The sequence below is a fragment of the Callorhinus ursinus genome, unplaced genomic scaffold (genome assembly GCF_003265705.2).
Source record: "Callorhinus ursinus isolate GAN/ISIS: 27379988/994484 unplaced genomic scaffold, GSC_fseal_2.0 scaffold9, whole genome shotgun sequence".
In the NCBI taxonomy this organism is placed as follows: Eukaryota; Metazoa; Chordata; class Mammalia; order Carnivora; family Otariidae; genus Callorhinus; species Callorhinus ursinus.
The window spans coordinates 58645098-58672035 of NW_027397071.1; the positions used below are offsets into that span (position 1 = coordinate 58645098).

The 26938-nt window shown below is 41.7% G+C and overlaps 2 protein-coding genes across 5 annotated transcripts in view; both read left to right on the forward strand.

The window, feature by feature from the left end:
- IFT25 (intraflagellar transport 25) overlaps positions 1–8742 on the forward strand; it is a 65918-nt gene extending 57176 nt beyond the window's left edge. The window contains exon 6 of the mRNA XM_073896719.1: positions 7992–8742. Within this exon, the coding sequence (XP_073752820.1) occupies positions 7992–8087 (96 nt within the window). The 3' untranslated portion in view covers positions 8088–8742. The remainder of the gene's footprint in view (positions 1–7991) is intronic.
- Positions 8743–18769: 10027 nt separating this feature from the next.
- YIPF1 (Yip1 domain family member 1) overlaps positions 18770–26938 on the forward strand; it is a 32886-nt gene continuing 24717 nt past the window's right edge. Inside the window, exons 1-6 of one of the 4 annotated variants that reach the window (XM_025871667.2) lie at positions 18770–18924; positions 19210–19281; positions 19645–19724; positions 23982–24142; positions 25595–25675; positions 25921–26008. In XM_025871667.2, the coding sequence (XP_025727452.1) occupies positions 19694–19724; positions 23982–24142; positions 25595–25675; positions 25921–26008 (361 nt within the window). In that variant the 5' untranslated portion in view covers positions 18770–18924; positions 19210–19281; positions 19645–19693. Of the gene's footprint in view, positions 18925–19209; positions 19282–19644; positions 19725–20018; positions 21193–21554; positions 21618–23981; positions 24143–25594; positions 25676–25920; positions 26009–26938 lie in introns of those variants that run through there. The other 3 variants (XR_012379472.1, XM_073896711.1, XM_025871668.2) reach the window with 3 other exon arrangements.

Sequence of the window (26938 nt, forward strand, 5' to 3'; positions counted from 1 at the left end):
GTGGGGAAGAGACAAGTAAACAGAAAGTTACCATTTAGCATATTAAGCACAGAAACAGAGGATGCTGTCGGGGTCTGCTAGCATGGAGAAGGGCACTTAAATCTGTGTAGAGAGGTCAAGAGGACTTCCCCCAGAGTGATACCTATGCTGCAACCAGAAAGGCAGAACAGCAAACAGTCAGCCAGGCAAGTGGGGACAGTGGTCCTAGTGGAAGGAACCACATGTCCAGAAGCTTAGAAGCCAGAGAAAGCACGGGCCCCTGGAGAAATGAAAAGAAGACTCACAGAAGCTCAGAGCTGGAAAGTGTTTTAGAAAACATCTAAAATGTCTTTCCTTTCAAGCAGGGAAACTGAAGCCCAGAGAGGGGAAGTGGCTGAAGGCCAGTTCTGCAGGTAACTCATCTCTCAGGAATTAGTTCATGAAGCTTCAAGCTTACCCCTCCCTGATGCATTTGTATACCTGTGTGTTAGGGCGGAGGGAAGGGACACAGGAGAGCTGGCTGCCACAGTCATAAAGGTGTTAACCTTGGCCTCTAGCACACTAACCTTATTCAGAGAAGAAAAAAACAGCTCCAAACGATGTTCTCTTTCTAAGCATCTCCCTGTAAATGCCAAGCTGTGCCCCCAATGTACAACACCTGCCTATTTAAGCAGTAAGAACCCCTCATGTGTATGTAGCATTTTGCCATACAAAGTATTTTTGTTGTTTTGTTTTAAATAGACTGTATTTTTTCAAGCAGTTTTAGATTTACAGCCAAATTAAGCCAAAAGTACAGGGAGTCCCCAAATACCCCCCGTCTCCATACACGCACAGCCTCCCCTATTACCCCTATTCCATTCGGGGTGGTGCATGTGTTACAGCTGATGAGCCTGTGTTAACGAATCATTATCCCAGAGTCCATAGATGACATTAGACTTCACTCTTGGTATTGTACAATCTTTGGGTTTTGACAAATCTATAATGATAAGTATCTACCATTATGGTATCATAAAGAAATTTTTGATGCACTAAAATCCTCTGTGCTTCTCCAGTTCATCCCTACCTCTCCCCAAAGCCTTGGCACCATTCATCTTTTTCGTGTGTCCATAGTTTTACCTTTTCCAGAATGTCGTATAGTTGGAATCATGTAGCATGGAGGCTTTTCAGTTTGACATCTTCCACTTAGTAATATGCATTTAAGAAACCCCCATTTCTTTTCAGGACTTGATAACTCATTTTTGTTTTAGCATTGGATACTACTCCATTGTCTGGATGTACCACAGTTTATTCACCTAGGGTAGGACAATTTGGTTCCTTCCAAGTTTTGGCAATTATGAATAAAGCTGCTGCTTTAGACTGAATGTTTGTGTCCCCTCTCCCACCCCAAATTCATATGTTGAAACCGAATCCCCAAAGTGATGGCATTTGGTTTTTTGTGACACCTTGTGAGGTGATTAGGTAATTAGGATGGAGCCCTAATGAATGGGTTAGAGCGCCTTCACCCCTTCCTCCATGTGAGAACACAACAAAGTTCCTGTCTAGGAACCAGAAAGTGAGCCCTCACTAGATATCAAATCTGCTGGTGCCTTGATCTGGCACTTGGTAGCCTCCCAAACTGTGAGAAATAAATTTCTGTTGTCTGTGATCCACCCAGTATGGTATTCTGTTATAGCAGCAAGAATGGATTTAGACAGCTGCCATAAATAACTGTGTGCAAGTTTTTGTGTGGACATAAGTTTTCAACCCATTTGGGTAAATACCAAGGAGCACAATGGCTGGATCTTCTGGTAAGAGTATGGTTAGTTTTGAAAGAAATTGCTAAACTGTCTTCTAAAGTGGATGCACCATTTTACATTGCCACCAGCAATGAATGAAAATTACTGTTGTTCCATGTCCTCACCAGCACTTGGTGTTTGTGTTCCGAATTTTGGCCCCTCTAATAGGTGCGTAATAGTATCTCACTCCTGTTTTAAATTGCAATTCCCTCGTGACATATGATATTGAGCACCTTTTTATATACTTATTTGCCATCCATATATCTTCTTTGCTGAGGTGTCTGTTCCAATCTTTCACTCATTTTAAGATCAATTTGTTCATTTTTTTCTATTGTTAAGTTTAAGAATTCTTTGTTTTAGATAATAGCCCTTCATCAGCTATGTCTTTTGTGAATATTTTCTTCCAGGCTGTGGTTTGTCTTCTAGTCTCTTGACAATATCTTTTGCAGAGCTTTTTAATTCTAATGAAGTCCAGCCTATTAATTCTTCCTTTCACAGGTTGTGCCTTTGGTGTTGTATCTAAAAAGTCATTGCCAAGGGGCGCCTGGGTGGCTCAGTTGTTGGGCATCTGCCTCTGGCTCGGGTCATGATCCCAGGGTCCTGGGATTGAGCCCTGCATCGGGCTCCCTGCTCAGCAGGAGGCCTGCTTCTCCCTCTCCCACTCCCCCTGCTTGTGTTCCCTCTCTCGCTGTGTCTCTCTGTCAAATAAATAAATAAAATCTTAAAAAAATAAAAAGTCATTGCCAAACCCAAAGTCATCTAGGTTTTCTTCTATGTTATATTGTAGGAGTTTTATAGTTTTGTGTTTTACATCTAAGTCTAAGTTTCATTTTGAGTTAATTTCTGTGACATATGTAAGGTCTTTGCCTAGATTCATTTTTTTTACATATGGATGTCCAGTTGTTACAGCACCATTTTTTGAAAACTGTCTTTTCTCCTTTGTATTGTCTTTGTTCCTTTCTCAGAGATCAGTTGATTATATTTCTGTGGGTCTATTTCTGGGTACTGTTTTCTGTTCCATTGATCTATTTTTCTATTCTCCTGTCACTATCACACTGTCTTGATTACTGTATCTTTATAGTAAGTCTTGAAGTCAAGTAGTGTCAGTCCTCCAACTTTGTTCTTATTTTTCAATAGTGCGTTAGCTATTCTGGGTCTTTAATCTCTCCATATAAACTTTGGAATCAGTTTGTTGATATCCACAAAATAACTTGCTGAGATTTGTGTTGGGATTGTGTTGAATCTATAGATTAAGTTGGGGAAAACTGACATCTTGACAATATTGAGTCTTCCTGTTCATGAACATGGAATATCTCTCCATTTTTAAAGTTCTTCCTTGATTTATCTCACCAGAGTTTTCCTTGTATAGATTTTTTACATATTTTGTTAGATTTATACCTAAGTATTTCATTTTGGGATGTGCTAATGTAAATGGTATTATGACTTTAATCTCAGATTCTAATTGTTCATTGCTGTTGTATAGAAAAAACAATTGACTTTTTTTTTTAAGATTTTATTCATTTATTTGAGACAGAGAGAATGAGAGAGACAGCGAGCACGTGAGAGGGGGGAGGGTCAGAGGGAGAAGCAGACTCCCTGCCGAGCAGAGAGCCCGATGTGGGACTTGATCCAGGGACTCCAGGATCATGACCTGAGCCGAAGGCAGTCGCCCAACTAACTGAGCCACCCAGGCGCCCAGCAATTTGACTTTTGTGTATTAACCTTGTATCCTATGACCTTGCTATAATCACTTATTAGTACCAGGAGTTTTTTGGCCAATTCATTCAGATTTTCTGCATAAACACTCATACAGTTTGTGAGCAAAGGCAGTTTTATTTCTCCTTCCCAATCTGTATATCTTTTATTTCCTTTTCTTGTCTTATCGCATTCTCTAGGACTAGTTCCAGTACGATGTTGAAAAAGAGTGGTATTAGAAGGGACGTTGGTAGATGTTATTGGGAGGACATGACTGCCAGTTGACTCACGACCTGGGCCTGGGCAATCAGAGGCTCCTTACTACCTCCTCTATCCTCGGAATGTGTCTGCCATTTGCCTTTCCTGTGCCAGAAGCTGCCCAAGGTCACAGCCTTGAGACAGTAATGTGTGTTAAGACCATCTGGATGGTATACGTGAGTGAAACCAGTTAAGGCCTCTATACAAACTTTTAAGATTCTGGTATAGAGATCTACTTCTCTCTTTCTTTTTTTTTTTTAAGATTTTTATTTATTTATTTATTTGACAGAGAGAGACACAGCGAGAGAGGGAACACAAGCTGGGGTGGGGGGAGTGGGTAAGAGAGAAGCAGGCTTCCCACAGAGCAGGGAGCCCGATGCAGAGCTCGATCCCAGGACCCTGGGATCATGACCTGAGCCAAAGGCAGACACTTAATGACTGAGCCACCCAGGCACCCCGAGATCTACTTCTCTCATGGCTGTCCAAAATAAGCCTCATAAGTAAGTTCCCTTGCTTACTGAAACTGTTACCTACCAATCTGGAATAGTCTGCCTCTTTCTTCAGTCTCTCCTTGCCCTCTGTAAAGGGGCCAGGTTGTAAACCAACAGGGTACATCCTTGCCTTGTTCCTGATCTTAGTGGGAAAGCATCTAGTTTTTCACCATTAAATATGATGTTAGTTGTAGGTTTTTTGTAGATGTTCTTTATCAAATTGAGGAAGTTTCTTCTATTTCTAGTTTGCTGAGAGGTTTTATCATTAATGGGTGTTAGATTTTTGTCAAAGGCTTTTTCTGCATGTATTGCTATAATCATGTGATTTTTCTTTAGTCTGCTGATGTGATGGATTGCATTAAATCATTTTTGAATATTGAACCAGCCTTATATATCTGGAATAAATCTCACTTGGTCATGGGGTATAATTCTTTTTATACATTGTTGGATTCAACTTGCTAATATTTTGTTGAGGATTTTTGCATCTCTATTTAAGAAAAATATTGGTCTGTAATTTTCTTTTTTTGTAATGTCTTTGTCTGGTTTTGGTAGTAGGGTGATGTTGGCCTCATAGGATGAATTAGGAATTAGTCCCCCTGCTTCTAATTTCCAGACAAGGTTGTAGAGAATTGGTATAATTTCTTCCTTAAATGTTTGGTAGAATTCACCAATGAACCCATTTGGGCCTGGGGCTTTTTCTGTCTTGAAAAGTAATTATTTATAGACTTAATTTCTTTAATAGATATAGGTCTATTCAGATTGTTTATTTCTTCTGGTATGAGTGTTCACACATTGTATCTTTCAAAGAATTAGTCCATTTTATGTTGGTTATCACATGAGTGGGCATAGAGCTATTTATGGTATCCCTCTAATATCCATGGGATCTGTAGTAATGTCCCCTCTTTCATTTGTGATATTATAAATTTGTGTCTTCTCTCCTGTTTTCTTAGTCTGGTTAGAAGTTTATCAATAAACCTCTGGTTTTTGGCTTCCTTGATTTTCTCTATTGATTTCCTGTTTTCAATTTCATTGATTTCTGTTCTAATTTTCACTATTTATTTTCTTCTGCTTACTTTGGATTTAATTTTCCTTTTTTTTCTAGTTTCCTAAAGTGGAAGCTTAGATTATGAATTTTAGATCTTTCTTCTTTTCTCATTTTCCAGGTATTTTTCTCTTGCTGATTTCTAGTCTGATTCCACTGTGGCCTGAGAGCATATATTGTATGGTTTCTATTCTTTTAAGTTAGTTAAGGTATGCATTATGACCCAAAATGTGGCTTATCTTGGTGAATGTTCTATGTAAGCTTGAGAAGAATGTATATCCTGCTGTTGTTGAATGAAGTAGTCTATAAGTATCAATTATGTCCATTTGGCCAATAGTGCTTTTGAATTCTACTATGTCCTTACTGATTTTCTGCCTGTGAGATCTGTCTATTTCTGCTGGAGAGGTATTAAAGTCTCCAGCTATAATAGTGGATTCATCTACTTCTTTCAGTTCTATCAGCTTTTGCCTCATGCATTTTGATGCTCTGTTAGGCACATACACATTAAAGATTATTATGTTTTCTTAGAGAATGGACCCCCTATCATTATGTAATGCTCCTCCTTTTCCTTGATACTTTTTGTTGCTCTGAAGTTTGCTCTATCTGAAATTAATATAGCCATTCCAGCTGTCTTTTGACTAGTGTTAGCATAGTGTATCTTTCTCCATCTCTTTACTTTTTTAAAAAAATGGTTATTATGTAAACAGTTACTGGAACTATATGATCTATAATCACTGTTCCTATTACTTTTTTGCTTTTGATTTTTTATTGTGGTAAAATACAAAAACACATAAAGTTTACCATCATAAACATCTTTAAGCATACAGTTCAGTGGTATTAAGAACATTCACATTATTGTATAACCATCACCATCATCCACCCATATATCTCTTTCCATCTTGCAATTCTGAAACTACAACCATTAAACAATAACTCCCCATTCCCCATTCCCCTCCGCTCCTAGCAACCACCATTGTATTTTCTGTCTTTATGAATCTAACCACTCTAAGTATCTCCTATAAGTGGAATCATTCAGTATTTGTCTTTTTGTGACTGACTTATTTCACTTAGCATAATGTCCTCAAGGTTCATCCATGCTGTAGCATAGTGAGGAATTTCATTCCTAATTTGAGGCTGAATAATATTCCAATGTATGTATATAACACATTTTGCTTATCCCTTCATCTGTTGATTGTCACTTGGGTTCCTTCCATATTTTAGTTATTGTAAATAATGCTGCTATGAACATGTGTGTACAAATACTTCTCTAAGATCCTAATTTCAATTCTTTTGGGTATATACCCAGAGGTGGATATGCTGAATCATATGGTAATTCCATTTTTAATTTCTTTAGGAACTGTTTTCCATAGAGGCCTCATCATTTTACATTCCTACCACCATTGCACAAGGGTTTCAATTTCTCCACATCCTTGGCAACACTAGTTATTTTCTGCTTTTTGTTTTGTTTTTATTTATTTTATTTTATTTTATTTTATTTTTTTAAAGATTTTATTTATTTATTTGCGAGAGAGAGAATGAGAGACAGAGAGCACGAGAGGGAAGAGGGTCAGAGGGAGAAGCAGACTCCCTGCCGAGCAGGGAGCCCGATGCGGGCCTCGATCCCAGGACTCCAGGATCATGACCTGAGCCGAAGGCAGTCGCTTAACCAACTGAGCCACCCAGGCGCCCTTTTGTTTTGTTTTTAAAGTAGCCATCCCAATGGGTATGAGATGATACACACATTAACATTTAAAACATTTTTTTAAAGATTTTATTTATTTATTTGACAAAGAGAAAGACACAGTGAGAGCAGGAACACAAGCAGGGGGAGTGGGAGAGGGAGAAGCAGGCTTCCCGCTGAGCAGGGAGCCCAAGGCGGTACTCGATCCCAGGACCCTGGGATCATGATCTGAGCCGAGGGCAGACGCTTAACAGCTGAGCCACCCAGGTGCCGCAACACTTAAATTTTAATAGTTATATATTTATTTCAACTTGTATTACAAATTGAAATAAATTACAAAATCACACCAAAACTGTGATTTCATCGATATTATCACTTAGGATAAGACCAAAGCAGATAGTATAGTGATGAGCTATGTCTTCAGAAAAGAGTTAACATAGCAGACCTGAGACTACTATCCTTAACAAGTCTGGCTTGGAAGGTTGGCCCTTAACTAGTGCCTGGGAACTTGGGATTTTAGAAGGTTCTCATCACTGATAATAGTGGTTCACTGTGCATAAACTGTTTATGAATACCATGTGAACACCTGATGCTCAACACCTGTTTTACTTCTGGGAATCTGGAACTTAGGTATGTGCTAGCCAGAGGATGCCTATGTGACCAGCCTCCAATAAAAACCTCGGGAACTAAGCCTCTGATGAGCTTCCTTGGGAGACGGTATTTCATGCATGTTGTCCTAACTGTGTTTTCCCTGGACTTTTGTCTCATGTCCCTTTGCTGATGTTGTTTTATATTCTTTCACTCTGGAAGCATAGCTAAGAGTGTGATGACACGCTCAGTTCTCTGCGACCTCTTACAGATCACTGAGCCCTGGGCTGGATCTGTGATACCCATGTCACACAGGCTGCCCATAAGTATTTCCAACCTTTGGTACTTCTGTCACTTTCAGTGATACATTAACCATCACTTCAGAAGCCGACAATTGTTCATAATGTAAAGTAGGTATAAATACGTATCGCTGAAACCTAGAAAGGGACTAAATATGTTTTGCCCTTCTTTTCCAATTGCAGATACGTGTTGGGAGTTGGGATTCTTGGTGTTATAATATTGAAGCCAAAAGACAGAATCATTTTATTATTCACGAAACCAATCCTTATCTTAAATGAAGAAACAATGAGCTTAATATATGTTTGCTACTGATTGATCATATGTTGTTCCATTATTCTCACTGGAAAACTTTTTAGATATGTATTTGTATAAATCAGTTAATTACCACTTTTATGTTTTATTATTTAATTTTTAATAACTTTGATTTTCCTTGTATTTATTATAGTTATATTCTATTAATGGCAAGAGATCATGGTTTTCCATTTCATGGAGTTGATATGAAGTTTCTCTTTAAAATACATATATTTAAGTTTAAAAAGTGAGCTCAAAAAACCATAGAAAGGAAGAAGAAAAAGGAGGATAGATGGCAAAATTGTGGTAAGTGAATGTGGGTGATGGTATATGGGATTTCATTGTATTGTCCTTTATTTTCTGTGCATGCTTGGAATTTTGAATAATGGAAAAAATAGTTGAGAAATTCATTTCTAGCAGTGTGTCAGCTTTTTGCTCACAAAACAACTAACTTTTCCATGAAAAAATTATTTTAATGTGCTACTTTCATAACAGATAAAGGAAAACCTCCAAACACCAACACATAAGTGTAAACACACATAATAAGTACTATCATTGGGTGAAACCAAAATAGGGAACTGAGCAAAATGGTCTTGGGCAAATGCAAAAGTTAGAGCAGCAATGAGGGAAAACGCCAATATCAGCTCTGTGATTATGCAGGGAAGTCCTGAACCAGCTATAGAATAGAGTAGCTGATTTGAGTTTTCTGCATTGAGACAGAGACTCCTGGAAGGATATGAAAGTGGTCCCATATCAGCAGTGACTTCTGGCTTCTGGAAGAAGCAATAGTCACGCCTCTCTGAAAAGGTATCCCCTGCACCCTGGTGTCAACGATGACTGTGTACATTTGAAAAAAGAGCCAAATAGAACTTTTAGAAAAGACAAAATATTTAGACCTTGAGGATTTCCATAGATTAGGATGAAACTGATATGAGCTCACAAAGATTATGGCCATGAGTGGCACAAAGAAACAAACCACCATGAGTAAGTCAGCAGAAAAACAACATTTAAATCCTCAAGAATTCCAGACATTGGAATTATCAAATACAGACTTTTTAAATAACTATAACTATGTATTAAAGGTTTAATTCATTCACAGGAGTCAGGACAGCTTCTACCGGCAAGCTTTTCAAGTATTTGCCTCACTGGATTAAAAAAAAAAAAAAGGCTTTCATAGGTTATCCAAAATGATTTTTAAAGAACCAAACAGAACTTTTAGAAAATAAATACAAAATTGTTGGATTAAAGACTCAAGAGGTAGTTTACATAGCATATTAGGAAACCCTGAAGAAAGAATTAATAAGCTAGAATGATATATAAAGAAATGACTTAGGATGCCATACAAATCAAAGGATTTGAAAAACATGAAAAAAGTGTTATTTGAAAACATGAAAGAGAAATTAAGCAATTCAGAGTAAGATTTTTTTAAAAAAGACTATTTTAGAGAGAGAGAGTGTGTATGTGGGCTTGTGAGTGCTGAGGGTAGTTGTCCAGAGAAAAAGGGAGCTCTGAGCCACTAGCAGTCAACACATAAGTTGGGGAATGGATGTACCAAGTAGTAATGGAGATCTGGGTGGGCACCAACAGCATCCACCACAGCAGATTCCTCGGAGCAATAATGGAAATCAGAAGGCAGGGGAATAATACCTTCAAAGTATTGAGGAAAAAAATAACTGGCAATTTAGAACTGTGTGCCCAGCCGGACTGTCTTTTAAGAAAGGGAATGAAAGAAAGTATTCCTGAATAAATAAAATTTGAGTTTACCATCGCAGACTTCATTAAAATGACTTCTAAAGTTTTCGGGAGGAAGGAAAATGCTCCCAGGAGGAATATCTAAAATGCCAGCAGGAATAGTGGCAATGAAACTGATAAATATGTAGGTAAGTCTAAATAAATATTGTCTAAATAGAAAAACAAGAATAGAAATAGTCTTGGGCACCAACTTCTCAAAAGTGATTGATGTAGAAGAAAATATCACAGTTCCTAAGAGGATGGAGATACCTGGAAACATTCCAGAAGCCAAAGTGGTTGATCAAACTGTCAAATGCACGTGAACACTGTGGTAACTTCCTGGGCAACAGAGGGGGAGCAGGTCTCGGTAAGGGTGTGAGACAGAGTGGACAACAGGCAAGACGAGAAGATGGTTGGGCACTGGGGACTGGAGAGAGGGTGGACTACCATCTTTCTGTGTGTCCTTTGCTGTCCCTCACATTTCACTGGTAGACCATTTCACTCCCTCTTTTCTCACACACACACACACACACACACACACACACACACACACAAAAGTGGTAGCCAGCCCGTCACTACTGCCTGAACCTGACTAGAATGGGCATGGGTAGTCTACTCTGGGCATGCGTAACTCAGTTTCTGGCAGGCTGGCCAGCCCTAAGTGGTCTCACTTCTGCCATCGCTCTCATACCTCCAAGGACGAGGTGGGTACAGCTAAGGAGAACAGTGTTTTGACAATAAGCAGGGCCAGGACGGTGATAGAGAGTGTAACACAGTGGCTTTCTCCACTCTGTGGTAGCTCTCCACAACTTTCCCTCCCAATTCATCCCACAGAACACAGATTTTTAGGCTTTTTTCTCAGGTATTTGTCACCAGGACAGGGACCAAAACCCCTAGGGGAGTAAGAGTTCATTCAGAAAAAGAAGACACCATCTTAAGAATACACTACAGTAAAGGAAAACATTCAGTGGAACAACCTGTATCAAAGCACACAGTGGGAGGGAAGGTCATCAGTTACCGTGACATGACTGAACCTGTCCCGATTCACGGACCCAGGAGGGAAACAAATAGAAGGGGGGAATATTTTGGTGACATCCTGACTAAAAACCACTATAACTGAGAACTATGTAAGACCTTAGATGGAAAGGGAGATTTAAAAAAATACCTAGTCATATTATAGTGAAATTTAAGAACTTCCGTCACAAAGAGAAATTTCTGTAAGTTTCCAGAGAGAAAAAGCAGATGTCTCATGATATTGAAGGAGAAGAACAAAGTCAGAGGGCTGATACTACCCGAACTCAAGACTTCCTATACGGCTATAACAGTCAGAACAGTGTGGTGTTGGTAAAAGAATAGACAACTATCAATGGAACAGAACAGGGAGCCCAGAAATAGAACCACGTAAATATAGTCAAGTGATCTTTGACACAGGAACAAAGACAACACAAAGGAGAGAAGACAGTCTCTTCAACAATGGTGCTGGAACAACTGGACGTTCACGTGGGGAAAAAAATGAATTTAGACACTGACCTTATACCTTTCACAGAAATTAATTCAAAGTAGATCACAGACCCAATGTAAGACACAGAACTATAAAACTAGAACATAACATAGCAGAAAACATAGATGACTTTGGGTTTGGTGATGACTTTTCAGATACAACACCAAAGGCAAAATCCATTAAAGAGAGAATTAAAAGGCCGGATTTATTAAAATAAAAAACTTCTGCTCTGTAAAAGACACTGTCAAGAGAATGAGAAGATATATGACAGACTGGGAGAAAATATTTGCAAAAGACACATCTAATAACAAACTGTTACCAAGATATACCAAGAACTCTTAAAACTGAACAATAAGAAAACAAATGACCCAATTAAGATATGGGCAAAAACCTTCAGAGACACCTCATCAAAGAAGACATACAGATGACACATAAGTATATAAAACGATGATCCATGGGGCACCTGGGTGGCTCAGTCAGTTAAGCGTCCAACTCTTGGTTTCGGCTGACGTCATGATCTCATCGTCATGAGATCGAGCCCCTGTGTCAGGCTCCCTGCTCAGTGCAGAGTCTTGCTTTAGGTTCTCTCTCCCTCTCTCTCTGCCCCTCCTGCTCATGCTCTCTCTCTCTCAAATAAATAAATAAATCTTTAAAACAACAACGAGATACCACTATACACCTATTAAAATGGCCAACATCCAGAACACTGACACCACCAAATACTAGTGAGGATGCAGAGCAACACTCTCATTCTTTGCTGGTGAGGATGCAAAATGGTACAGCCACTTTTGAAGACAGTGCAACAGGTTCTTGAAAAAACTAAACATATCCTTACCATAAAATCCAGCAATCCCACTCCTTGATGTCTACCCAGGAGTTGAAAACCTAACTCCACCCAAAAACCTGCACACAGATGTTTCTAGCAGTTTTATTCACAACTGCAAAACTTGGAAGCACCAAGATGTCCTTCAATAGATGAATGGATAAATAAACTGTGATACCTCCAGACAATCGAATATTATTCAATGCTAAAAAGAAATGAGCCATGAAAAGACCTGGAGGAACCTTAAATGTGTATTATTAAGTGAAAGAAGCCAATCTGAGAAGGCTACACGTTGTATGATTTGAACCATGTGACATTCTGGAAAAGGCAAAATTATGGAGATAGTGAAAAATATCAGGGGTTTCCGGGGGTTTGCAGTGGGGAAGGGTGGGATGAATAGGAGGGGCGCAGAGGACCTGGGGGCATTGAAGTTACTCTGGATGATATTATAATGGTGGATACATGCCATTACACATTTGTCCAAACCAAAAGACTATACAACATTAAGAGTAAAAACCATGGACTTCAGATGATTATGACGTGTCAGTGTATGTTCATCAACTGTAACAAGTGAACCACTCTGATGGGGAATGTTGATAAAGGAGGAAGCTGTGTATGTGTAGGGGCAGGGGTATAGGAGAAATCTCTGTACTTTCAATTTTGCTGGGAACCTAAAACTTCTCTAAAAAATATAATGCAATGCAATATAATATGGTACCATATAATACAACACAATACACAGGTCCCATCTAGAAAAACAGCAGATGTCTACAAAAGAATAAAATAATGATAAGAACCATTGGAGGCAAGAAGAAAATGGAATAATATTTTTCAAGTGTTTAAGGAAAAGAACTTCCTTGAAGGAAAGTGACTGAATTTCATGTTCTGTTAAATTAATATTTAAACACGGGGCTAAAATAAATCTGAGATATTATGAGGCATGTATAGCAATTAGAAGGTTTACCACACAGAGACCCATCTTGAAAATATTATTGTAGGAAGTTCTTCAGCAAGAAGAGAAATGAATCCAGGAAAATGCCATGAGCTAAGGAAGATAAGAATGAGTAAAGTATGTTTGTAAAGTTTATCATTGTCTAAATAAGCAAGTATCAGAACAAACAATGTACATAATAACAATACAGAATTAAACTACTAATGTGCTAAGGTATTTTCTTGTTCAGTAGGATAGTATATGTATGGTAAGAAGCTTAATAAACTGATAGGAAAAAATAAAATGAGCTAGAAGCAACATCCAAAATAAAATAGATGTATACTTTTGAATTAGCGAGAAAAAAATTAACCTAGCTAATGGAAAATAGGAAAGGAGATATAAAGAAATGATTAATGTGAAAAAAAGATGATTGAAGTGTCTAAATATAGAAAATAATTGCATTTAATGTAAATGAGTTAGCAGCACTTCTGGAAAGGAAGCATAAGGATCTCAGAAAATCCACTCCTTCGTAAAGGCAATGAGAACACTGGCAGAAATTGTCAAAATCAACTTTTTTTTCAGAATTCTTTAAATTAACCAAAGAAAAGCTTGCAGTAATCTTCAAAGTGTCTGTTCAAGAAAAACAGCTGAATCTTAATAAGAACAGTGAGCTTTGTGATGCTTTAACTTGCTCTATTCCCATCCCCCTCTCCCAGCTCCTCTTGAAAAACAACAGCTTCACAACCATGGTTTTATGTGAAAAGTAGCAATCAAGTTGACGCTGGTGGCAGAATGGGTTTGGAGCTCTTCAGGAAAGTGCCATCCCCAGAGAACTGCCCTTATTCGACTTGTCTAACATCTTCCTTGGAAAGCTCCATTCTCAAGTCTTGGCTTTATTTGACCTGACTCAGAGCTTACTCTATAAAAACAGGGCATTTGTTGAAACAATCAGTGGCAACTCTTTTAACACTACGATTGCCCGAGGTAGTGATGCAAGTTTGGGGTAATAAGAGGCTGACCAAAAAAATTTAAAAAGGAAGAACTGAGGAATGAGATGTCCTTGGTGTGTGTGTGGGGAGGGTCCTTGCAAAGCTCCAACATATTCCTGGAAATCCAGAAGGCCATGTGCATGTGTGGGGCTGTAGGCATGCATAAGAAAGACCCAAGAAGGCCCCAGTCTCTATCTCTGGCTGACCTTGAGTCTCTGCACAAGCAGCAGGGGAAGGCCAAGTTAGTGCTGTCCACTGTGTGGCTGAGTGTTGGAGCCAACATTGACACAGAGCCCCTCAGCAAAGTCTGAGAGACTTATTCGTTCCAGGCAGTTAAGGAAACCTGTGTAATCGTTAGCTAACCTTTACTCAAGTAACCAAGCAGAGACTTCAGTAATCACACACAACAAAGAATACAGATTTCATAGCATTGGTTCAGAAAAGTAACCATGTGATCCAGCAATTCTACTCCTAGGTATATACCCAAGAGAAATGAAAACATGTTCACAGAACTTGTACATGAATGTTTACAGCAGCGTTATCCATGATAGCCAAAAAGCAGAAACAACCTAGATTCTGTTAACTGGGGGAAGGATAAACAAATTGTAGTATATCCACACAGTGGAATATTTTTTAAAATTTTTATTTTATTATGTTGATCACCATACATTACATCATTAGTTTTTGATGTATTGTTCCATGATTCATTGTTTGCGTATATCACCCAGTACTCCATTCATACGTGCCCTCTTTAATACCCATCACTGGGCTAACCCATCCTCCCACCCACCTCCCCTCTAGAACCCTCAGTTTGTTTCTCAGAGTCCATAGTCTCTCATGGTTCGTCTCCCCCTCCGATTTCCCCCCCTTCATTTTTCCCTTCCTACTATCTTCTTCTCCTCCTCCTCCTCCTTCTTCTTCTTTTTAACATACAATGTATTATTTGTTTCAGAGGTACAGGTCTATGATTCATCAGTCTTACACAATTCACAGCACTCACCATGGCACATACCCTCCCCAGTATCTATCACCCAGCCACCCCATCCCTTCCACCCCCCACCACTCTAGCAACCCTCAGTTGGTTTCCTCAGATTAAGAATTCCTCATATCTGTGATATCATATGATACATGTCTTCCTCTGATTGACTTGTTTTGCTTAACATAATACCCTCTAGTTCCATCCACGTCATTGCAAATGGCAAGATTTGGGTTTTTTTTTGATGGCTGCATAATATTCCATTGTATATATATACCACATCTTCTTTATCCATTCATCTGTTGATGGACACCTTGGCTCTGTCCATAGTTAGGCTATTGTGGACATTGCTGCTATAAACATTGGGGTGCACGTGCCCCTTCGGATCCCTACATTTGTATCTTTGTGGTAAATACCCAGTAGTGCAATTGCTGGGTCATACAGTAGCTCTATTTTCAACTTTTTGAGGAACCTCCCTATCGTTTCCAGAGTGGCTGCTCCAGCTTGCATTCCCACCAACAGTGTAGGAGGGTTCCCCTTTCTCTGCATCCTCACCAACATCTGTCATTTCCTGACTTGTTCATTTTAGCCATTCTGACTGGTGTGAGGTGGTATCTCATTTAGGTTTTGATTTGGATTTCCCTGATGCCGAGCGATGTTGAGCACTTTTTCATGTGTCTGTTGGCCATTTGGATGTCTTCTTTGGAAAAATGTCTGTTCATGTCTTCTGCCCATTTCTTGACTGGATCGTTTGTTCTTTGGGTGTTGAGTTTGATAAGTTCTTTATAGATTTTGGATACTAACCCTTTATCTGATATTTCATTTGCAAATATCTTCTCCCATTCTGTCGGTTGTCTTTTGGTTTTGTTGACTGTTTCCTTTGCTGTGCAAAAGCTTTTTATTTGATGAAGTCCCAATAGTTCATTTTTGCCCTTGCTTCTCTTGCCTTTGGTGATGTTTCTAGGAAGAAGTTGCTGCGGCTGAGGTCGAAGAGGTTGCTGCCTGTGTTCTCCTCTAGGATTTTGATGGACTTCTGTCACATTTAGGTCTTGCATCCATTTTGAGCCTATTTTTGTGTGTGCTGTAAGGAAATGGTACAGTTTCATTCTTCTGCATGTGGCTGTCCAATTTTCCCACCACCATTTGTTGAAGAGACCATCTTTTTTCCATTGGACATTCTTTCCTGCTTTGTCAAAGATTAGTTGACCATAGAGTTGAGGGTCCATTTCTGGGCTCTCTATTCTGTTCCATTGATCTATGTGTCTGTTTTTGTGCCAGTATCGTACTGTCTTGATGATTACAGCTTTGTAATAGAGCTTGAAGTCCATGGGGCGCCTGGGTGGCTCAGTCGTTAAGCGTCTGCCTTTGGTTCAGGTCATGATCTCAGGGTCCTGGGATCAAGCCCCACCTTGGGCTCCCTGATTGGCGGGAAGCAAACTTCTCCCTCTCCCCCTCCCCCTGCCTGTGTTCCCTCTCTCGCTATGTCTCTCTCTGTCAAATAAATAAATAAATCTTTGGGCTCCTGGGTGGCTCAGTTGGTTAAGCGACTGCCTTCGGCTCAGGTCATGATCCTGGAGTCCCGGGATCGAGTCCCACATCGGGCTCCCTGCTCAGCAGGGAGTCTGCTACTCCCTCTGACCCTCTTCCCTCTTGTGCTATCTCTCATTCTCTCTCTCTCAAATAAATAAATAAAATCTTAAAAAAATAAATAAGTCTAAAAAAAAATAGAGCTTGAAGTCCAGAATTGTGATACCACCAGCTTTGCTTTGCTTTTTCAACATTCCTCCGGCTATTCGGGGTCTTTTCTTGTTCCATAAAAATTTTAGTATTATTTGTTCCATTTCTTTGAAAAAAGTGGATGGCATTTTGATAGGGATTGCATTAAATGTGTAGATTGCTCTAGGTAGCATTGACATCTTCACAATATTTGTTTGCTGAGCAGTCCAGTTCTGAAATTCCAACCAGAGGGCTGATCCCTGGGGCCACTCTTGGTACCAGCATGCCTTAGTGTAGGTTCCTCATATGAGGACTTTATTGGCAAGTGTGAGTCCAAGAACTTGGAGCGAGGGGCAGGGGTTATAAGCAGGGAAGGTAAGAGAGTGATTGCAAGGATGCATTGTCAGATCAATCACTTCCTAAGGCATTTGTTGCTTGATCCTGCAAGAGAGTTAGAAAGCTGTATGAACTATCTGAGGAGATTCTTTCTGAAGGGAAAAAGAGAGAAGCATCAGTTGTTCACTCCATTACTCAAAGATGTGTCCTGTGATGCATCATCCACTCCCCACCCCTGCACTTCTGGGTTGCTCATGTCCCCGCGTTGACCAGTTCCAGCAGACCCAGGACCTCCAAGACACAGCCATGATTCAGGTGAGAAGCCTGAGGCATGGGCTTGAGGAGAAGCTCACTTAGGTTATACTGCTGGTGCCTGAGTAACATCCATGGTGGTGAAATAAGCAGTAGGTGAGGCCAAGAGGATCTGAAATGGGTATAAGAGGTGTTTGACATACTTGCACACCTCAACTTGTGCACTGCGATTCATTCCTGGTACCTATTCAACCAAAGAACCCTGAACATACTCTGTCTCAGCTTTCTCTTTATAAAATGAGGAGAGTCACCTCAAGCTTGTAGGATTGTTCTGAGAATTAGAGATCCTGCATGCGTAAAGCCTGATCATGATGTCAGTTCAGCAAATACACTGTATGTATGTGTGTATGCATAAAAATACATACATATATACTTATTAGTCAGATGTAAAGTCTTCCCAGTTGATCACAAGGGTCGGGGGTGGTGAGGCCAAAGTCACGGTTCCCACCTTGTGTGAGGCGGGAATTAGGGTTCTGCTGCTCAGAGAGCCAGAACCTCTCCACTGTACAGCGAACCTTCAGTGAGCAACTACGTCGTGCCGTGCCAGGCTCTGGGCACCCAGAGACCAGAGACACTCTTGGTCCTTGCTCTCAGAGCCCTTCTAGGCTGGTAAAGGCGGGCAGACAACAGCAATCGCGGTGCTGGAGGCAAGCCCAGGAGTCATGGGAGCACAGAGGTCCTGGTGAGGTCCTAGGCCAAGGCAGGCTTTCTTCCCCAAAGCTGGAGGACCGTGTAGGCGTAACCAGGCCAAGACAGAAGGCAGGGCAAAACGTTTCTCACCAGGTCCGCCAGTGCACCGCCGTGGATTACTGGGTCCCTGCCGGGCTGGGGGTGGCGGTTAGTGCCGTGGGGAACAGAGGGGTGAGGGAGGCCAATGCCTACCGCTCTCCCCGCCCCTACCCCTGCCCCCACCCGGGGCAGAAGGAGGCGGGCGCGCGAGTGCCACACTTACCGGGGGCGGCCACGTGAACAGACGTCACCCGCCCTCGATCACTCATTTACAACTCAGAAAAGATTTGATTCATCCATTCCATCACCGGTTAATTAATTACATTTTTATGGCCAAAAAAGAATGCGAGGGATTGATGACTTTTTGCCTCTTGACAACCGTCCTTCGTTACGCTATTTTATATTTCAGTAAGAAAAGAGGTATAAACAAACAGGAAGAAGACCCCACACGCTTGAGTATTCTCTGTGCCGCCCCCGCTCCCCAGCCCCCCAGTGTCCCCACGTCTCCTCCTGGCGGCGTCTGTCTCTTTAAGAACCCGAACCTCGGCCTCGATGGGGCCGGGGGAAGGGGGGGCTCTGGAAGCCGAGGGCGCTCGGTCTCCGAAGCAACGTGCCCTGGTACTGCGGTCTCTTTAAGGAGGCGGGGCTCTGCCCGGAGGAGGCGGAGAAGTCCCGCACCCCGGATCTCCGGCTTCCGGCAACTCGGCTGGGCAAGTACCTACGCGGAGCAACTGAGGCCGGAACCTTCTCGGGACCGGCTGGACGCCAAGGCCCCCCGAGGTGAGGCGGCCGGGTCGGCTGGCCGGCCCGGGACAGAGGGGTTCCGCGATCTCCTGCGCGCCCGGGCCGCTGCGGCCCAGCTCCGACCCCCTAAAACACTGCCTCTGCTTCTTGGGCAGCTCTTTCCCAGACCTGCTTGGGTTCAGGGTGTCCCAGGCTGCAGGGTCACCCTCACTCCAGCACCTACTAATTGCTCGGCTGTGCACTAAGCGCCTTACACTCACTGTCTCATTTAATGGCCTCCGACACCTTGTGAGTAGGTACCATTATGAACCCATTTTACAGATGAGAAAACTGAGGCCCCGAGAAGCCCACAGTCACACAGCGAGGAGAAGCAGAATCGGGAATCAAACCCAGGTCTGTTGGACCCCAGAGCCTGTGCCCTTAACCACTGGCTAGGCTGAACTGCCTTTGCGCTTCACTGTCCTCATGACCACCTTTCAAACTCTAGCCTCCCCCTCCTCACCCTTACATCTCGAGCTGTAGCTCGTCCTTGAACACTCAGAGTGAGTGAGATTGGATGGAACCTTTGGACCGCCCAGGGTTAGTTTCTTTATGATAGTTTCATAATATCTGATGCTAAATGATTATCTTTATACAGGACCTATCACACCCCACTAAAAGAGGTGAGGGAAATCAATACCATTTCTAACAGTGAAACAAGACTTGTTTGCATATGTTTTATTCTGGTATCCTATGAAGTTTATTTTTCCTTTTTAGACCTCTGCAATTTTTCTTCTTACTAATTGGGAGAAGACCCACTGGCTGAATGGCAGCTGTAGATGACTTGCAGTTTGAAGGTACATCAGTTGGGTGCCCACCGTTTATGACCAGTATTTCCACAGTCACAGCGATGGGTTTTCATTGATAGACTGGCATTTATATTTAAGATTATTTCAAACATCTTGGTAAAAAAAAATGCCACATCCAGGTCTTTCTGTTTGTCCACACCAGCTGTTCTTTTTTGCCAAATAGCCCTTCAGATTGGGAACATCATTAATTTAATAGAGTGATTACAAAAAATGTTTATAGAGTTACTACTTTAGTTCAACAGACATTTACTGAGCACCTACTTTGTGCTTTGAACTTACTAGATACAGGAGATAAAAAGATAAAGGAGAAGTTTTTTACTCTGCTGGAGTAGATAAAAATGTAAAAAGGTAATTATGATGAAATGTGATCAGGTCATTCCTTCACTGAAACAGTAAGTATCTCATGAGTGTGACTATGAACCAGGCAGTTCTAGTTATTAGGGCTAGAAGAGTGAGCAGGACAGTTCAGTTCCTTATGTAGCTTTCAATCTAGTGGGGGAGACATTATTTGGTAAATGATCACTTCAGTATGTATCCACAAACTATGAAAGTGCTGGAGGAACAATTCATCACTCATAACCTGGAGCCTGACCTAGACTAGGGATCGACCAATGCTTATTTGTCTTGTAAACACTTACACAGCACTTAGTATATGTCAGGCACTGTTTTGCTTTACAAATATTAGCTCATCTAATCTTTATGTTAACTTTATGAAATAGTTATTTTATTCTCCCTGTCTTACCAATGAGGAAACTGAGGCACAGAAAAATTAAGTAATTTGCCTAAAGGTCACATAGTTAGCAAGTGGTAAAGCAGGGTTTGAACCCAGGCAGCCTGGCTTTCAGCCAGTGCTATCTGAGGAAGAGATGAGATGTTTAAAGAAAAGTCCGCCTCCATCTTCAGCGTACATCCAGCCTCTAACCACTTCTCATCACCTCTGCCTCTCACCTTGCTCAAGGTCACCATCCCCTCTTGTGTGGATTATAGCCCTTACCTTCCTCTGGTCTTCCTGTTTCCCCCCTTGCCCCCTGCAGTCTGTATTTTGCAGCCAGTAGTCCTTTAAAACGAAATCAGATCATGTCATTCCTTCAGAACCTTCCAGTGGCTCCCATGTCACTAGGTATGAAAGCCAGAGCCTTTTCTGTGTTGGGAGGCCCTACATGATCCAGCCCTCCATGCCCTCTGATCTCTCCTGCTACTCTTGCCCTTTCTCCCTCTGCCCTTCCCACATGGGCCTGTCACTATCCCTCCTAGACACCAGGTACACTCACAGCTTAGGGCTTTTGTGTCGTCTTTCTGTTTGGGAATTCTTTCTCCAGATAGCCACGTGGCTTGATCCCTCAGTCTTCAAATCTCGGTTCATTCGAGAGGCCCTCCTTGGTCATCCTTTCTGAGTACGGTGTGAGAAAGTTCAACAGAGAGAACAGCATATGCAAAGCACCTGAGGCGGGAGGAGGTTTGTTTGACTTTTTTTTCCAAGTAATTGAAGGAAGGCCAATGTGCCAGAGCACAGATGGCGGGAGGAGACTAGCACAAGGTGAGGTTAGAGACGAGGCAGGAGCCAAATCACAGAGGACGTGGTAAATGGTGTTTAGGATTTTGCTCTTTAGGAGAGAATGCAGGATACCGTGGGGGTCGTGGGAGGCTTTCCCGAGGTAGATGGTAGTTCCGGTGAGAAAGTGGAGATCAGGACCCTTCAGGTGGAAGACACTGTGTCAGAAAAGGAACAGAGACCACAGACAGCGCAGGCTATGCCAGCATGTAGAAGCAGAGAATGTTGGTGACGGAAATAAAGAACACACCAGGCTTGCCCTCAAGGAGCTGAGACGGACACGAATAACTCATGTGGAGCAGAACGTGTGGACAGTCATCCTATGAGAGGTACACACATGCTACATTCCAGTCAAACCATGCTGTCTCTCGAACAGGTCACACCTTTTTCCGTCTTCCAGTTCTTGCTCATCCTACGCCTTTTGTGTGTGGTGCCTTCCCCACCCCGCCTCCGGCTGTCCTTCTCATATGGCATCTTCTCTAAGAAGCCTTTCCTACTCCTGGCAAATAGATGAGTTATCATCCTCCTTTGAACATCTTTGACCTTTCTTCCTCTAAAGTGACCCACTCCTCCTTCCTCTGGCCTGCCCTTCTGCCTGCTGAACTTCTGTTTTTTTTAAACATGAGACTTAAGTGTATCTTCCTCTGTCTGATTCTCTTAGTTGTGACCATCTTTTTAAATGTTGGTGTCCTGTCCAGTCAATAAATGATAGCTATGACAATATTTATTATTATCTCATATCATCCTCAAAATCTTTCTGTAAGATAGGTGTTATCTACATTTTAGAAACAGAGATTCAGAGATAGAGTCATTTGCCCGAGGTGACGGAGTGTTAGTCTGAACTTTAACAAAGGACCATCTCACTCCAGAGCACCATGCTGCTTGAACATTGCAGACTGAGGCTTGGCTAATTGTTACACATCAGCCACCTAATTAATTTTAGTCACTCTGGTTCTCTACGAAAAACTGTTTACATAGCTGAAAGACAATAAGAGTGGGCTCAGTTACCCTAGAGCCCCATCCTACTGCCAGTTGTAGGATTCGTGCTATGCTTGTAGTTTTAATTTTTTAATTTTTTTAAAGATTTTATTTATTTATTTGAGAGAGCGAGCGAACAAGTGAGTGAGTGCATGAGCGGGGGGTGGGGGGCAGAGAGAGAGGGAGAAACAGACTCCCCGCGGAGCAGGGAGCTGGACGTGGGGCTTGATCCCAGGACCCCAGGATCATGACCTGAGCCTAAGGCAGACACTCAACCGACTGAGCCACCGAGGTGCTTGTAGTTTTATAATAGTGCCCTGCTGGTACTCTTCCTTAATCCTTCCAAGGATCAGAGCTGCCTTGAGTTTTATTCAAGAGCAGCTAAATAGGCTCTCTCTCAAATAAATAAATAAATAAAATCTTTTAAAAAAATTTCTAAAAAAAAGGGCGCCTGGGTGGCTCAGTTGGTTGAACGACTGCCTTCGGCTCAGGTCATGATCCTGGAGTCCCCGGATCGAGTCCCACATCCTGCTCAGCAGGAAGTCTGCTTCTCCCTCTGACCCTCTTCCCTCTCGTGCTCTCTCTCTCTCATTCTCTCTCTCAAATAAATAAATAAAATCTTAAAAAAAAAAGCAGTTAAATAAAGTTTGTTAGAATACCCAGAGACAGGAAGTCTCGATCATTGCTGGTGGATGTGAATAGTTGAGGTTCTTTTGGAAAGCAGTTTATCACTATGGCTTAAGAGCCTTATGAATAGTTTGCACCCTTTATCCTGGTGATTGCAGTGATAGATGTTCATAAATAATAACTCAAGAGCTTTTTCTATACACGCACTTTTAACAGTGTTATTTTTATAATGAAAAGTTGGAAACACCCCACACATCCAACTTACAGTCTCTCCTACTCCCTCCATCTCCCAGCTGATGGAATATTATGTGGTTGTGGAATATTATGTAGTTATGAAAATGATTATGGTAAAGACTGATATGAAAAAGTCATTTTTCTATAGTCTCCACTCAACAGAGCAGGATACAAAATTGTTTATATAGTATCACTTCCTAGGTCAATACTTGGTACATTGTAGGCATGCAGTAAATATTTGTTGAATGAATGAATGTTCATCACTGGCATGAATCTTATGGATTCACTATATAGAGAAAAGGAAGCATACCAAAAATTATTAGTGTTTGCCTTTATATAGTAAGACTGTGAGTGATATTTATTCTATGGTTTCTACTTTCACTTTTGACCCTATATTTTCCATAGTGATTACATAGGACTTCTTGGGAAAAATAACTTCCATTATAATTTTTTGAACTTGAATCAAAGAAGAGAGGTTTAGATTGGGTACTCGCTCTGGGCCAGCCACTCTGCTAAGGACTTTACTTGGGTAAGATTTCTAACTTTCCCCCAACTCTCTGAAGGTAAATATTGTTCTCCCCATTGCATAGATGAGAATACCGAGGCTAACAGAGGTTGAATTACTTACTCAGGCTCATTTCGTTAGTAAGTAGCTGAGCCAGGACTAAAATCCAGGTCTGACTCCAAATTGTGTTGTCTTCGTAATCCTTTTTCTAAGTCAGCTTGATTTCTAGATGAGTATTTTTCCAGAGCCTTTTGCCATTTGTATCAAGTAGAATCTGTAGCAAAGCCAGGGTTGTAACGGCTTGCCTTTTAGCGTTTCCAACGTGGGTAAGGTCTCCGGTTGCTTTCAGAATTTGGTGATGCAGCCACTTCAGCAGCGAACCCAGGTACCACTACAATACACATCGAGGGCCCTGGTGAGAGCCCGACACACCAACCAGGACTCTCCAGAGGCTCCGGAGGAGAAGAGGATGATGAGTTGCTGGGAAACGATGACTCTGACAAAACAGAGGTTTGAACCGCCCTTTGAAACTGGTTTTTCCTTTTAACGTTTTAAAAAGCTTCTTCATGCATTTATTCACTGTCTCCTGTGTGTCACATAGAGTGCCGGGCAGTGTCAGCCCAAAGGTAGATCCCCTCGGGGTGGGGGCAGGGGGAGAGATAGGCAGGCACCCAGGCCGTTGTTACACGGGAAACGTGCCGGTGGAGGGGGCACCGGGGCTGCAGGAGCAGAGCGAGGGCATTGTGGAGGTAGTGACCCCTAACTGAATCTTGGCACAAGGGTAGGACGTAGCCAAAGGAAGAAGGCAGAGAAGGGTGATCTAGGCAAAGGAACTGTTTTGGTAAAGCCAAAGAGTCCAGAAGAACGTGGTCTGCACAGTATGTTTCCCATCTTCACATACAGAGGGAGCAAAATATAGGTGAAGACAGATGAGGCTGCACGGCTTGGCAAGGACCCAACTGCATGAGGAGGAATTGTATTCTGAAAGCTATTAGGAGCTACTGAAAGATTTTAGATGATATGAACAGCTGAGTTTAAAGATAGAAATACCGTGGCCTTGTGGGGTATAAATTGGAAGGAGCTGGATTGGAGGCCAGAAGGCCAGGTAGGAGACCGTGGAGGTGGTCTAGGCTAGAAGTGATGAAGCCAGAACTAGAGTTGGACACAGGTGATAAGGGGGTGGACTCCATAGGACTTGGTGGGAAAGGGGTGAGGGAGAATATCAGGTGGCTGGTTTTGATCACAAAGATTTATTTCTGTGTGTACTGTGGTGTGTTCCAGAAAAATAGTATTTCTATTAATATTTTATCGATGCAGTCATGACTGTGATACCCTAGAGGAGCACCCAGTTTATAGCAGTGAGTCCACAGGCTTATTAAATAGTTTAGCTCTTGGGTGCCGAGTGCTCTTTGTGGAACTCCATGTTCAAAAAATGAATATTCATATTTTGAATATTTCCATATTTTAAGTTTTTAGTACATGAGAATAAGTCACTAGATCAGATTTTTGAGAATTCAGGTGGTGATAGCGTAAGAATCTTGAGGAGGTAGGGGAGTAAAAGACACTTACACTGACTGCCTCCCATCTGTACATGTTCGTGTGTATATATGCATGTATATGTTATTATACCTGGTACATATCATATAGAACTGAGCCAGTCCTTCCTATAATCCTATGAGGTGGATCTTGTTCGCTGTACTTTTTCCAGAACAGTCTAGTGATTTGGCAGGTCTCTCCCTGGTGGGCAGACCAGGAATTGAAACCTTTTTGTGTGACTTCAAAAACGCATGCTTGTTTTCTATCAGGCTGAGCTGGGGGCATGGCTGTTGCAAAGTTGCTGAATGCGGAAGAGCTCCGTCTTCCATGCATCTTGATTTTCCATTAGATCAGCTCCGAGTGTCTGCATAGCCGATAGAAGGAAATTACTTCTGTGTTCATTGTATTTTATTTTACCTCTGACAGTTACTTGCTGGACAGAAGAAAAGCTCCCCCTTCTGGACATTTGAATACTATCAAACATTCTTTGATGTAGACACTTACCAGGTTTGTAAACTAGTTTCACCTTTCCCTTCACCCGTAATGGAGACTTGTGTCATTTATGGTTAAACAGTCACATAACGTGAAAGCTTTTGTATACTGGATATAATCTTACAAAAGTAAAGGGTTATTGGCATTTGAAAATACTCTCATCGTAAAAGCTGTAATAATGGAGTTTCAATTTTGCAGTATTTGAATTTATTAAACTTTAAAGAAATCTTCAGTAGACTTACTGCTGTGTTATTTTCCAGGTCTTTGACAGAATAAAAGGGTCTCTTTTGCCAATACCAGGAAAAAATTTTGTGAGGCTGTATATCCGCAGCAATCCAGATCTTTATGGTATGTATAGCACCGTTTTGATTCTTTTTTTTCTTTAAATTTTTTATTGTTATGTTAATCACCATATATTACATCATTAGTTTTTGATGTAGTGTTCCATGATTCATTGTTTGTGCATAACACCCAGTGCTCCACGCAGAATGTGCCCTCTTTAATACCCATCACCAGGCTAACCCATCCCCCCACCCCCCTCCCCTCTAGAACCCTCGGTTTCTCAGAGTCCATCGTCTCTCATGGTTCATCTCCCCCTCCGATTTACTCCCCTTCATTCTTCCCCTCCTGCTATCTTCTTCTTCTTTTTTTTTTCTTAACATATATTGCATTATTTGTTTCCACTGTTTTGATTCTTTACCGTGTACTGGTTGAATTCAGGTGAGCCCGCAGGTTGCCTGGAAAGTCGGAGAAGTGCTGTTGGCGGGGCATGCAACATTTCATTCAGCTCTTCTGAACGTCAGTAACAACCTTTGCAAAACATTTTGGGGAAAATGCAATTCTGTGTTACAGTAATGCCGCAATGACAAGTAATTAGTATGTCTTTTGAAAGTTCAAATGACACTACAAACTTGAGATGAATTAAGTCACTTTAAGAGGAGATTGTTGATTTTAACTTTAGAGGATTTGATGGTGGGGCTAAGTGTGGGGAAGCTACTGTCACACTTACTCATTCGTGTGCTGAGTCCCAGCTGTGCCCTCTGATGAGCTGGCTCCCCTTGGGACTCAACCAGTGGCACCGGAAGTCTGTAAGAGCGATGGGTGGGGGGATGACTGTCACCCCTGAGCTCCCCGCTATCTGGGATAGGTGAGAGGTTCACTCAGCACTCCTCAGGCAAAGGGCTCCTGCAGGCGTGACCTCCCGTGTTTGAAGGGAGAGGAGAAGAGAGCCAGCGGCTCTGGGGCTTTCTGTGTGCAGGTGCTCTGCAAAAGACTGTG